We start from the raw sequence: 13632 nt of genomic DNA, 5'->3' as shown, positions 1-13632 counted from the left end.
GCCAAAGCTCTTTTCTGCCTTCCTTTGGCTCTCCAGGGGTAGTCTTCCCTGCTACCCCTGGGGAGGAACCTGCCAGAGGCCTCCAAGGCTGCAGTGAACTTCTTGCTGTGCAGCCCAGGCCCAGGGCAGACAATGAGGAGGGGGAGAAAATGAGCACTGGGGGTGATGGTTTGACTTGGCTGGGGGGAAGGGTTTGGGGGAGGTCTCACGGATGCTGTACCTGCAGGAGGTGTTCAGGATTCCTGTGCTCCCTCTTCTTTGCTGGACATCTCTAAACACCCTTCCCTGCACCCCTCGCCAACAAGCAGCTTTATTTCGGTGCCTCCCAGATTAGAAGAGTTCTGTCTGCTCTAAAAGCTGCGACAGCCTCCAGCCAGCTCTGTCCTCCTCCCCTCCCCCAGCCCCTGAGCAGCACTCACCCTGCACCCAGCACCCCAGTGGTGAGAAGGGCTGGGGCCCCTCTGCCTGCTGGCAGCACAGGGCACCAGAGCTGTCCTCTGCTGCATGACCACGTTGGCTGCTGGGCTCCTCTAGGGCCCTTCCTGGCAAGCTGCTCGGCAGGGGCTTGCCCTTGGCAGCCGCTGTTGAGGGGGGGCTGACCCTCCTCAGCAGCACTTGGCACTTCTTGTTGAGCTTGAGGAAGTTCTTGTCAGCCCCTGCCTGGCAGCACATTCTGATGTACCACCCACTCCCCCTCCTTTGCCAACTCACCCAGGGGGGCTCCTGTCTCCTCGTCCAGGTAAGGGACGAAGAGCACTGGGACTGGACCCAGTACTGACCCCAGTGTGTGCCACTGGCTTCTGTGCCACTGCAAAGCACCCTCTGGGCCCAGCCCTGCACGTTCCAGCCCACCCAGAGCACAGCTCCACGGCTTGCCAAGGCAGAGGATATCCACTGGCCCCAGCCAGGGGCCTCTTAGGAGGTGATCAGGTGGCCAAGGATGCTCTTCCCCCTGCACAGCAGCAGAAGCAGGGTCTGAAGCCAGCCTGGTCCCCGTGAGGGTGCTGAGGTCAGAGGTCTGCTGCTCCCCAAGGGCTCTGCCCATGGTAAGGGCCTAGGGCTGCAGTTTCAGCCCAAGTCATGAGGACAGACTGCAGGCTGGATCCTGCAGCTTCCAGATTCACATGGGTTGGAAGGGACCTTAAAGCTCTTCCAGCGCCAACCTCCTGCCATGGGCAGGGACACCTCCCACCAGCACAGGCTGCTCAAGGCCTCAGCCAGCCTGGCCCTGAACACCTCCAGGCAGGAGGCAGCCACAGCCTCCCTGGGCAACCTGTGCCAGTCTCTCCCCACCCTCAGTCTAGAGAATTTCTTCCTCCTCTCCACTCTCCCTCTCCCCTCTCCCAGCTCAAGGCCATTGGCCCTCAGCCTGCCACTGCCAGCCCTTGCCCAGAGTCCCTCCCCAGCTCTCCTGCAGCCCCTCCAGGCACTGCAAGGCTGCTCTCAGCTCTCCCTGCAGCCTTCTGGCCTCCAGGCTGCACAGCCCCAACTCTCCCAGCCTATCCCCACAGGGGAGGCTCTGCAGCCTCTGCTCATCTTAGTGGCCTCCTCTGGAGCCTCTCCAGCAGCTCCAGGTCCTCCTTGTGCTGGGTTCTGAGCTGGAGGCAGTGCTGCAGGTGAGGGCTGAGCAGAGCAGACTGGAGGGGCAGAATCCCCTCCCTGTGCTGCTGCTCTCCCTGCTCTGGCTGCAGCCAGCACACAGCTGGCTCTGAGCTGCAGCCACCAGTGCTGGCCCCTGGGGACTTTGGCACCAACCTCTTCGAGCTCCTCATGGTCCCTTGCAGCTGATCTGGCTCCACCAGTCACCATTCTCACTACACCTAAGCAGAAGCTAAAAGCTGAGCTCCTGCAGCTGGGTGTGTAGTGGCAGGGAGCAGTGTGTGCCCCTCACACACCCAGGCAAGCTCTGGGCCTGTGCAGTCAGAGCTCTGCTCACGGAGTCCACACTGAAACTTCCCATGGAAATTGTAAAATCACTGCTTGGGAATTTATTCTGCCAAGGGAGGCTCAGGTTAACATGTCTGAGAGAAGCAAATGCTCCACCTCTGAACTTCAGTACAAACTTTTGCTTGAACATAAGCAAATGCATAAAGTGCACCTTCAGCAGAGACCCAGAACAGAGCCCAGCTCCAGGAGCAGAGCAGCACCATCTGGAACAAGCCCTGAGTTGTGCAGCCAAGGCAGGGAGATGTCTTCAGTCCACGATGCTGTTTTGTGAAGTATATTTAGAAGGTTCTGGAGAGGTCACAGCCCCTTCTGACAGTCCTCTGCAGGTGTGACACTGCTGATGAGAACAGCAGAGGTGGCAGATCCCCTGCAGGCACTCCATCAGAGGTGGGTATGAAAGCAGCAGAGTGCAGAAGGGCCTCTGAGGTAGCTCAGCTGTGTCTTCTCCTTCCCTCTGCCTCAGGGCCACCACTTCCACTGGCAGAGCAAAGAGGCTCCAACACAAAGAGTGACTTCTCAGCTGCCCAGGCCTGGCTGTCAGCTCTGAGCCCTCAGCTTTTCCTGCCCATTTCACACCTCAAACTCCAAGGCTCCTTCCAACCTCTGGGCACTCCTGAACCTTCTGCTTTGCATTTCTGCTTCCAAGGGTTGACTTTTTTGAACGCTGAGGTTTGAGTTAATGAAAGCATCTTCCTCCTAGATCTGAGCAAATGAGGGGGAGAAGCTCTTCCTCATTCACTGTCTGGAGTGGACTGAGACATTTAGCAACACTCACTTCAGTGTTGCCAGGAAGGGAAAATGTAAGAACCCTCACAGTTCTTCAAGGGAGAGAGGAAAGTCCACAGGCACAGCAGTAAGCCCTGAGGATCAGGGAAGGACAGAAGAACAGTGAACTGCAGTGTTTGAAGCTGCTCTTGCTCCACAGTGCCAATACATTCAGGAACAGCTGAGGGTTGGGTCTGCTCTGCTGCAGCAGATTGTTAGCTCTTAACAATCCACCTGCAGCTTGCACTTTGTCTACATGAAAACTGTCCCAGAAGATGCACTTCTGCATTGCCCCGTAAGCTCTCTCAGTCTGCCCTGCTGGCTGCCCAGGGGGATGCTCTGCAGCAGCAGACTCAGCAGTGCCAGCAGCAGCACTACTTGTCAAAAGTAAGCCTGTGTTTGCAGTTGGGAGTTGAAGCTGTCCTGTGTCCATCATTCCTCCTGTTATTCCAGCTTTCCTTCATTGGGGTTAGGTGAGGAGCAACCACATCTCCATCCTGGCAATGCAAGTCAGAAAACATCAAAGACAGCTCAGTCACTTTTGCATTCTACAACACAGGCCAAAAGAAGCTCAGACACAGACTTAACAGAGAACATCATTCCAAGGTCATGAACAAGGTCACCTTGAGTGCCATCACACAGCACTCACAGCATGGCCAAGGGATCAGGCCCAGCCAGCATGGGTTTAGGAAGGGCAGGTCCTGCCTCACCAACCTGAGATTCTTTTATGATCAGGTTCCTGCCTGGTGACTGTGGGACAGGCTGTGGATGGAGTCTGCCTGGACTGCAGCAAAGCCTTAGGCACCTCTGCCACAACAAGCTTCTGGCACAGCTGGCAGCTCCTGGCTGGTACAGATTCACTCTGGTATGAGTCAAGAATTGGCTGGAGGGCTGGACCCAGAGAGTGGTGGCGAATGGTGCCACATCCAGCTGGCAGCTGGCACTAGTGGTGAGCCCCAGGGGTCAGTGCTGGGCACAGTCCTGCTCAGTATCTTTACTGATTATCTGGACCAGGGGACCCAGTCCAGCATCAGTATGTTTGCAGATGACACTAAGCTAGGAGCAGCTGTGGAGCTGTTGGAGGGTAGGAGAGCCCTGCAGAGGGACTTGGGGGTGCTGGTAGATAGTAGCTGAAGAGGAGGCAGCAGTGCCCAGGTGGGCAGCAGAGCCAATAGCTCTGGAGCCTGGAGTACAGCCCTGTGAGGAGAGGCTGAGGGAGCTGGGGGTGTGCAGCCTGCAGCAGAGGAGGCTCAGGGCAGAGCTCATTGCTGCCTGCAGCTGCCTGCAGGGAGGCTGTAGCCAGGTGGGGTTGGGCTCTGCTGCCAGGCAGCCAGCACCAGAAGAAGGGGACACAGCCTCAAGCTGTGCCAGGGCAGGTTGAGGCTGGATGTTAGGAGGAAGTTGTTGTCAGAGAGAGTGATTGGCACTGGAATGGGCTGCCCAGGGAGGTGGTGGAGTGGCCGTGGCTGGAGGTGTTGAAGCCAAGCCAGGCTGGGGCACTTAGTGCCATGGTCTGGGTGATTGGCCAGGGCTAGGTGCTAGGTTGGGCTGGATGAGTTTGGAGCTCTCTGCCAACCTGGTTGATTCTAAGCTCCTGGGAGCACTCTAAATCTCCCAGCACTGAGGACTGTGCACCCCAGAGGTAGAAACTGCTGTCCTCAGAGCTATCACCTGGTGGGGACAGAGGAAGCCTCTCTTTTATCACAGATTGACTTGAGTTGGAAGGGACCTTAAAGTTCATCCAGTTCCAACCCCACTGCTATGGGCAGGGGCTCCTCCCACTAGACTAAGTTGCTCAAGGCCTCACTCAGCCTGGCCTTGAACACTTCCAGGGCTGAAGCATCTACAGCCTCCCTGGGCCACCTGTGCCAGTGTCTCACCACCCTCATAGTAAAGAGCTTAGTCCTAATGTCCAATCTAAACCTACCATTCTCCTCAGCCTGACACTCCCAGCCCTTGTCCAAAGTCCCTCCCCAGCTCTTCTGGAGCCCTTTCAGGAGCTGGAAGGCAGCTCTGAGGTTTCCCTGTAGCCTTCTCTTCTCCAGACTGATCGGCTCCAACTCTCCCAGCCTGGCCCACAGGGGAGGCTCTGCAGCCCTCTGAGAAGCCTTCACCACTGGCAGCTGACCTCTGCCCGAGCTATGAGCAGCACAGCTAGGAAGAGCAGCAGGCTTGCAGCTGGGCATTTGGTTTGGAGACCAGAGGTACTACTAGAAGAGCTCCTCTACATTCAGCACAGCAGCTCCTTTAGAACTCCCCCAGCCTAACAGCTGTGGCTGCCTTAGAGCACCTAACACTGGCACAGGAGCTGGCATGGGCTGAGGCAGCACTGCCCATCCTCACCAGGTATCCACAGTAGCCCAGTCCCCAGGCACTGCAGACAGAGGAGAGCAACAAGCTCTCTAAGCTCAGAAACGAGCTGGTGAGATGCATATGCTGTGGGTCTGCAACACCCCAGGGCCTGCAGGATGGCTCTGGGCAGCTGGCAGAACATCCCCCAGGGCACTGCCATGCTCCAGCAGTAGAGGAAGCTTCTTGCTTGACCCTGCTAAAGTTCAGAATGGCTTTGAAGAGCAGTTAAGTTAACTGCAGAGGCCAGGAACATGACCTAAGAATAAGCCTTAAATCAAGCTGCTCATGCCTCCAGCTGCAGCCCTCCTCTGCTGGGTGGTCTTTCCCTTCACAAGGTGCAGCCCTCTCCCTGAAGGGACTTGCAGCAGATCAGATGCCATGACCACAGATGAGAAGGCAGGCTGAGAGCAGGCTGCTCACAGCCTGGCAGATTTCAACATCAGCACTGATCTGACTTTGAGGCTTGGTCCCAGGTAGTGCAAAACCTCTGCAGAAGGGCACTCCTGAAGAAAGCTCCACCTCTGCCTGCTGTGGCCATCAGACCAACAGCAGTGAGAGGCAGCTGTTAGGAGCTCTGCCAGCTCAGCTCCCAGCCTTTTGCCAGCTCCAGCCCAGAAGTCTCACAGCTCCAGGAGCATTTTCTACTGAGGAAAGCTTGGGGGATACAACCACAGCTGCCTCCTGCCAGCAGCATCAGCACACAGCAGCTCTGCCAGAGGAAGAGGCTCATCTTCCTACAAGGGGGGATGTGGATGCTGTGACACAAGTCACCAGCTCACAGCAACACTGCCACGGCAGAAGGCTCTGAGGAGATCCTATTGTGGCTTTCCAGTATCTGAAGTGGGCTACAAATAGCTGAGGAGGGACTTTTTAGGGTGTCAGGTAGTGATAAGAGTGAGGGGAATGGATCCAAGCTGGAGGAGGGGAGACTGAGATTAGACCTTATAAAGCTGTTCTTCAGCATGAGGGTGCTGAGATACCAGCACAGGCTGCCCAGGGAGGTGCTGGAAGCCTCTTCCCTGGGGGTCTTTAAAGCCAGGCTGGATGAGGCTCTGGGGAACCTGATCTAGTGTGAGGTGTCCCTGCCCATGGCAGGGGGTTGGAGCTGGATGATCCTTGGGGGCCCTTCCAACCCTGACAGTTGTGTGACTCTCCACTGCCCTGGGCAGCAGGACACAAAACAAGATGCACAGGCTCAGGGGCTGCTCTCGACCTCCATTTCACTTGCCAGGGCAGCTCTGACACAGCTCCCAGCACAGAGCCTCAGCTGAGCTCAGCTGCCCTCCTGCCCTCCCCACAGCTGGGAAGTTGTACATTCTGAGAGGGAAACACAGATAAGGCCTTGCAGGCAACTCAGTCTCCAGACAAGCTGCCCGGAGAGCAGAGCTCTGACTCAGAGCACGTGGCCTGATTGCAGGATGGAGTCCAGAGCTGGCAAACACATGAGAGAAAAAGGGGAAGCAACAGAAGAGCAGACCTGAGCTCTTCCCAGATGTGCTAATCTCTCAGTGCTGTTTTAAGGCTTTGCCCAGGGAAGGCTGCAGCCAAGACCCAGGGATGCCTGTCTGGACAGTCACCTGTTAGCAAAATGTGACTCTCCAGCTGCTGCAAACTTGAATCAGTGCAAATCCATCAGGATTTCAGTGAAACCAAAGCACACTCAGGTGTGAGCCACAGTAAAGCCAAAGCTGGGCGAGTGAGGAGTGGCTCTGCCCCAGAGAGGAGGCCTGAATGCCAAGGGCCAATGAACCTATAGTGGCTGCCTACAGTGATGTGACTGTCAGCAGACAAGATATGACCTTTGGAGGTGACCTCTCTGTTGATAGGGTCCCTCACAGCATCCTGCTGGCCAGGTTGGAGGGACAGGGATTTGCTGTGTGGACTGTTGAGTGCATAAGGAATGGGCTGGATGCTGGCATCCAGGGGGTGGTGCTCAATGGCTCCAAGTCCAGCTGGAGAACAGTGCCAAGCGGTGTCCCACAGGGAGGGCAGGAAGGACATGGACCTGATGGAGAGGGTCCAGAGGAGGCCACCAAAACGATCAGGGGGTAGGAGCAGCTCTGCTGTGAGGACAGGCTGAGGGAGCTGGGGGTGTGCAGCCTGCAGAGGAGAAGGCTCTGGCAGACCTCAGAGCTGCTGCCAGTGCTTGAAGGGGCTGCAAGCAGGCTGCAGAGAGGCTGTGCCCAAAGGGCTGCAGGGACAGGACGAGGGCAATGGCTGCAAAGCAGAGCAGAGCAGATGGAGATTGGATGTGAGGAACAAGTTGTGCCCCAGGAGGCTGCTGCAGCACTGCAACAGGTTGCCCAGGGAGGTGCTTGAGGCCCAGCCCTGGAGATGTTCCAGGTGAGGCTGGACAGGGCTGTGGGCAACCTGCTCCAGTGGAGGATGTCCCTGCTGAGTGCAGGGGCTTGGACTGGCTGAGCTCTGGAGGTCCCTTCCAGCCCAAAGCATTCCATGATTCCATGAAAGCAGCGTTCCAGGCCTTTGTCTTCGGGGAGAGCTGTAGGAAGGGTAAGGCAGGAGTCTGTTACCTGTGGTTTAGTGAAATCATTCTTTATGCACCACTGAATTAAATACTGTTTGGCAGCTGCAACAGTATCTGGATCCTGGCTTTTGCAGTACACCCGGATCACCTGCTCTGCAAACGTCATGGGCAGGAGCTTGGAAACCTTTGGGGAAGAAAGAAGGAAGCTTTAGCATTCCTCAGGGCTGAAGGCCACTGAACTTCACGTTCTTCTTCTGAACACAAGTGGGAAGCAGCAATGCCCCACCCCGTGAGGTCTGCTCAAGGCTGCTGTGTTTTCCAAGGCCCCCAGCGTACTCCAGCTCAACACTGTTCACATGCAGAGGTTGACAGCATCCCAGACTGTCCCTGTCCAGCAGGCTCCTGAGCCACAGCTGCAGAGCCACAGGCTGCACAACCTCTCTGCCGCTGCGGGAAGAACTGCCGTGAAGGGCTGCAGCCAGCTCCAGCACAAGTGGTGAGCTGATGCCCTCCGAAGGCAGCTGAGGGAAGCAGAAGCCTACCTGTTCTTTAGTGATGGTGACTGCCTTGGAGGGATCAGCCTTGCAGTAGAAGAGGACATTGTCAATGGGATTCTTCTCCTTCATTCCATAATCCATATTGATAACCTGGCATGGAAGACACAGAAGCTGCTGTTTGCTGAAGTTGGCTGTCAGCCTTCTCACAGTACAGATGGAGCATGCACAGTGCCCTGCTCTGAGGGACAAGCAGAACTCATGAACCATTGCTGTTCTTTGCACTCTAAACCCTTCACTCTGAGGCTGCCAGGGGGACGTTCAGACACAGGCCTGTGTGCTCTGAAGCACTCCAGCTTCAAGCAGCAGCAGCATGCTGGTGCCCTCCTTGCAGAGCTGGCATCTTTAAACAACAGGGTCAGACAGGGTTCTCCACACCTGGCACCCCAGCAGCTCTGTGGTCAGGGGCAGCAGCACACTGCCTCATGACTTCCATCTGGGGCACAGGGGAAGCTCAATCAGCTACCTCAAAGCTGACTTCTGCAGGGGAAATTCACACTGCTGCCAGACACCACAGCAGATGGCAGCTCCCTGGTGCAGTTTCCTCTCCTCCTACCTCGGAGGCAAGGCAGCAGCAGGACTCTCCAAGGCAAAGCTTTGCTCCTTAGAGGCTCTTCAGCATGAAGGGTCTCTGTGTGAAAGTGTCTGCAGAGTGTTTCTGTGTGAACAGAGGCTGCTTTTGTACAGCCTAAGGCATCCAGGGGTTAGCACAAAGCTTTGGGATCAGGATTTATCCCTGGGGTAGGCAGACACTGGCACAGGCTGCCCAGGGATGTCATGGATGTCCCCTCCCTGGAGGTGTTGAAGGCCAGGCTGGATGAGGCCTCGAGCAGCCTGTGCTGGTGGGGGCTGGCACTGGGTGAGCTTTCAGGTCCCTTCCAACCCAGTCCAATCTCTGATTCGTGCTCAAACTCAGCCTGAAGCCAATGTTCAGCCAGAGGGCACTGCGGCAATGGTCTGTGATGCACTCCAAAGCCATTGGGGTTAGCTCTTCCCAGAACCAGAGACTAAGCTGCTGCAGACCTGCAGACCGCCTCAGCTGTCTGCTCTGGCTCAGGCCCTCTCCTGCCCAGCAGACTGCACTGTGAGCCCAAGGTGCTGTGTGCAGAAAGGGAAGTCCCTGCCGTGCCTCAGCCCTGCAGCCTGGCAGGCCCTGCACACACTACCCTCCCACTGCACTGGCTCCTGCCTGCTGCCTTTAACACCTACCTGCCAACCCTACAGCCTTGACTGCTGCTCCTTTTCTGAGTGAGGTCAGCCAGGGGAGGATATTCATCACCTGCAGCAGAAGTGCCCAAAGGACCGCCCAGCAAAGCTGCCCTCAGCCTCTGTCCCAGGCTCTCCCAATATCAGCAAACTTCCCACCAGCTGAGACACTTACATCAATTATAACATCTTCAGCCTTCAGCTCCACGCTTGGAGGATTCTTTTCTGGCCTGGAATTGGCAAAACTCTCCAGCAGGCTGTGACTCTGAAAGAAGAACAGCAGCTCAGCTGGCACCTGGGCACTGATGAGGGCAGAGCTGTGCACCACCTCTCCTTCCTCCACAGCTGGGCAGACTCTCCCTGCAGCACTCTGTGTCAATCCTTGGCACAGGCTCAGTCAGACGTTTCCTACCAGTGTGTAGACACCAAATGAGCTCAGGTAATCGAGCAGCCCCAAATCCTCCCAGCCTGAGGAGGAGGAGGCTGACAGCAGGACGGGGCAGGGAGTGCCTACCTGGGGCACTGAAGCCCCCACAGGAGCAGGCAGCACTCCCCTGGCCTTCCAGCAGCTGTTTCCTAACAGGAATGCTTTGCAGCTCAGTCCTCCCCAGCTGAACACAGAACATTTTTACTGCCTGTTCTCAGGGCAGGGCTGCAGGACCCCTGGGGCAGCCCTACCTGTGCCCTGGAACGTGTAACACACAGCACCAATGGCACCCAAGGCATCAACCACTACAGAAAAGCCAAACCAAGCCACAACCACCAAACCCCTGGGCAAGCTCAGGAGGTGCTGATGTACTTCAAAAGCTAAAAGCTGTAACCCACAAGTGGGTCTGGTCTGGGACTGGAGTGCTTGGCAGAGGATGCTCTGCTGCAGCCAGGAGCAGGGCTGGCAAAGGGCAGCTGTCCTCATGAACAGGCTGCTGTGGACAGGGGGAGGAGGTCGCCTGTTCACCTCTATTCAGGGCTGCTGTGCCCTGGGGACAAGGCAATATCTGATAAAGCAAAGCCAGGAGAAAAGGAGGCTGAGGGGAGACCTTCTTACTCTCCACAGCTCCCAGAGAGGCAGTTGTAATGCCATGGGGGTTGGTCTCATCTCCCCAACAAGAAGTGATAGGGTGACAGAAAACAGCCTCAGGTTGCCCTAGAGGAGGGTGGACATGAGAAGAATCTTGTTCTCTGGAAGGGCTCTCAACCACTACAACAGCCTGCCCAGGGAGGTGCCTGAATCCCATCCCTGGAGGTGGATGGAAGAGGCAGAGATGTGGTGCAGAATTAGATAATGACTGGACTCAGTGACCTCAAAGACCTTCAACCAAAACCAGTCTGAGTCTTGAGGCTCAGAACAAAGGCTTCGAGTGCAGCACAGGACCTGCAGCAAGGAGGTGGAGAAGCAGCATTGCTTTTGCTGCTGATCTGTCCAGTGCAGACAGGGACACAATCACACACTGCCAAGCTGAGGCAGAGGGTCCAGAGAGGCCAAGGAAAGGTCTGCCAGGAGGCAGCCTGCTCAGCTGCTCTCTCTGCATCCCAACATTCCTGTGCTCATTTGCTCCTCTCTGCTGCTGTCTCTTTGCCTTTTCTGTTGCCAAGTTGCCTTCTCCAGTGATCACAGCTCTGGGCTCAACACCTGAGGCTGGATTTTCAGGGATGCTTTTTCTTCCAATTAACCAAGCTCCAAAGAGGAACCAGTTCAAGATGGAATTCATGCAGCTCCCTCTCTTGCCCATCCCCTTCTTTGTAAGGCATCTATCCTCAGAAGGGCATGAACTTGACAATCAGTGTACAAACATTTCACATCCAAAGGGCAGTGGCCAACAGCTCCATGCCTAGGTGGAGAGGTGACAAGCAGTGTGCCTCAAGGGTCTGCATCAGGACCAGTGCTGCTCTGTGACTTCATCACTGACACAGAGAGACTGAGGCACCCTCAGCAAGGCTGCTGCTGGCACCAAGCTGAGTGGTGAGGTCGACAAGACAGAGTCAGGATGGTGTCACCCAGAGGGACCAGGACAGGCTGCAGAGCTGGCTGAGGAGAATCTCCTGAGGCTCAGGAAGGCAAAGTGCAAGGTCCTGAACCTGGGTCAGGCAACTCTCAGTACCAATCCAGGCTGGGGCCTGATGAGATCCAGAGCAGCCCTGCAGAGAAGGATTTAGGGGGCTGGAGGGGAGAAGCTGGACAGGAGCCAGCAGTGGGCACTGGCAGCACAGAAGGCAAAGCGCAGCCTGGGCTGCATCCAGAGCAGTGTGGGCAGAGCTGGAGAGAGATGAGATGATCAGAGGGCTGCACAACTGCTGCCATGGGGACAGGCTGAGGGAGCTGGGGGTGTGCAGACTGGAGAAGATCCAGGGGGACCTCAGAGCTGCTGCCAGTGCTTGAAGGGGCTGCAAGCAGGCTGCAGAGAGGCTGTGCCCAAAGGGCTGCAGGGACAGGACGAGGGCAATGGCTGCAAAGCAGAGCAGAGCAGATGGAGATTGGATGTGAGGAACAAGTTGTGCCCCAGGAGGCTGCTGCAGCACTGCAACAGGTTGCCCAGGGAGGTGCTTGAGGCCCAGCCCTGGAGATGTTCCAGGTGAGGCTGGACAGGGCTGTGGGCAACCTGCTCCAGTGGAGGATGTCCCTGCTGAGTGCAGGGACTTGGACTTCCAGCCCAGCCCATTCTGTGACTCTGTGACATTTGGAAGTCATTCCTCAGCTTGCTGCTGGTCCAAGTAGTGCAGACCAATGACAACTCAAATTCTTTCCTACTGTTTTGAAATCTGAACAAGCACAAGGGACAGCCTCAGTCACTGCCCTGCAACAGCTTTAGGTGTATTTTGTGCTCCTCACACAGCGGGTTTCTCTGCCCAGGCTGGATGAGGCTGAGCCCAGTTGAGAGGTGTCCCTGCCCTGCCCATGGTGGGGGTGTTGGAGCAGATGAACTCCGAGATCATCTTTGATTTCACAGAACCATACAGGTTGAGAAGACCCTTGGGATCATTAATGCCAAGCACCTCTACAAAGCTCATCCCTAAACTATGTCCCACATACCTAAATGGCCTTCAAACACCTCCAGGGATGGTGACTCCACCTTCCTGGGCAGCCTGTGCCCATCGAGTCAGTCATCAGCAAGTTTGCAGATGACACCAAGCTGGGGGCAGATGTGGCTGGGTTGGAGGGCAGAAGGGCTCTGCAGCAGGACCTTGACCGCCTGGACAGATGGGCAGAGGCCAAGGGGATGGCTTCAATAGCTCCAAGTGCAGGGTGCTGCACTTTGGCCACAACAACCCCATGCAGAGATACAGGCTGGGGTCGGAGTGGCTGAGAGCAGCCAAACAGAAAGGGATCTGGGGGTGCTGATTGATACCCACCTGAACATGAGCCAGCAGTGTGCCCAGGTGGCCAAGAGAGCCAGTGGCATCCTGGCCTGCATCAGGAATGGTGTGGCCAGCAGGAGCAGGGAGGTCATTCTGCCCCTGTGCTCTGCACTGGTTAGACCACACCTTCAGTGCTGTGTCCATTTCTGGGCACTGAGATGCCTGACTGTGTCCAGAGAAGGGAGACAAGGCTGGGGAGAGGCCTTGAGCACAGCCCTACGAGGAGAGGCTGAGGGAGCTGGGATTGGTTAGCCTGGAGAAGAGGAGGCTCAGGGGTGACCTTATTGCTGTCTACAACTACCTGAGGGGTGGTTGTGGCCAGGAGGAGGTTGCTCTCTTCTCTCAGGTGGCCAGCACCAGAACAAGAGGACACAGCCTCAAGCTACACCAGGGGAAATTTAGGCTGGAGGTGAGGAGAAAGTTCTTCACTGAGAGAGTCATTGGACACTGGAATGGGCTGCCCGGGGAGGTGGTGGAGTCGCCGTCCCTGGAGCTGTTCAAGGCAGGACTGGACGTGGCACATGGTGCCATGGTCTGGCCTTGAGCTCTGTGGTAAAGGGTTGGACTTGATGATCTGTGAGGTCTCTTCCAACCTTGGTGATACTGTGGCACTGTGGCTGACCACTCTTGCTGTGAAAATTTTTCTTTCTGTCCAGCCTAAACTTGCCCTGGTGCAGCTTGAGACCATTCCCTCTTGTTCTATCACTAACGACCTGTGAGCAGAGACCAGCACCAACCTCTCCACAACCACTTTTCAGGGAGCTGTAGAGAGCCATGAGGTCTGCCCTCAGCCTCCTCTTCACACTGAGGAGCCCCAGCTCCTTCAATCTCTCTTCAGGAGATTTATCCTGCAGAATAAACTCTGCAATAACCAGCCTGGGACCTTTCCCCTTTTGCCACTCTTCTGGCTGGCTGCAGACAAAACTCCTCCCAGCTTCACAAGGACAGGAGGAGAACTTTTGACTCCAT

At 56.3% G+C, this 13632-nt stretch overlaps 1 protein-coding gene across 3 annotated transcripts in view; it reads right to left on the bottom strand.

Annotated features, from left to right (window-relative positions):
• Positions 1 to 1961: 1961 nt before the first annotated feature.
• Positions 1962 to 13632, bottom strand: part of SAMHD1 (SAM and HD domain containing deoxynucleoside triphosphate triphosphohydrolase 1) — a 35026-nt gene continuing 23355 nt past the window's right edge. For all 3 annotated transcript variants that reach the window (XM_064167514.1, XM_064167512.1, XM_064167513.1), the window contains 4 exons: positions 9485 to 9574; positions 8092 to 8196; positions 7596 to 7733; positions 1962 to 3209 (listed from right to left, as the gene is read on the bottom strand). In XM_064167514.1, coding sequence (XP_064023584.1) covers positions 3087 to 3209; positions 7596 to 7733; positions 8092 to 8196; positions 9485 to 9574 — 456 coding nt within the window. In that variant the 3' untranslated portion in view covers positions 1962 to 3086. The remainder of the gene's footprint in view (positions 3210 to 7595; positions 7734 to 8091; positions 8197 to 9484; positions 9575 to 13632) is intronic.

The sequence above is a fragment of the Pogoniulus pusillus genome, chromosome 29 (assembly GCF_015220805.1).
Source record: "Pogoniulus pusillus isolate bPogPus1 chromosome 29, bPogPus1.pri, whole genome shotgun sequence".
NCBI classification, from domain to species: Eukaryota; Metazoa; Chordata; class Aves; order Piciformes; family Lybiidae; genus Pogoniulus; species Pogoniulus pusillus.
This window is presented reverse-complemented; position numbering and strand designations above follow the sequence as displayed.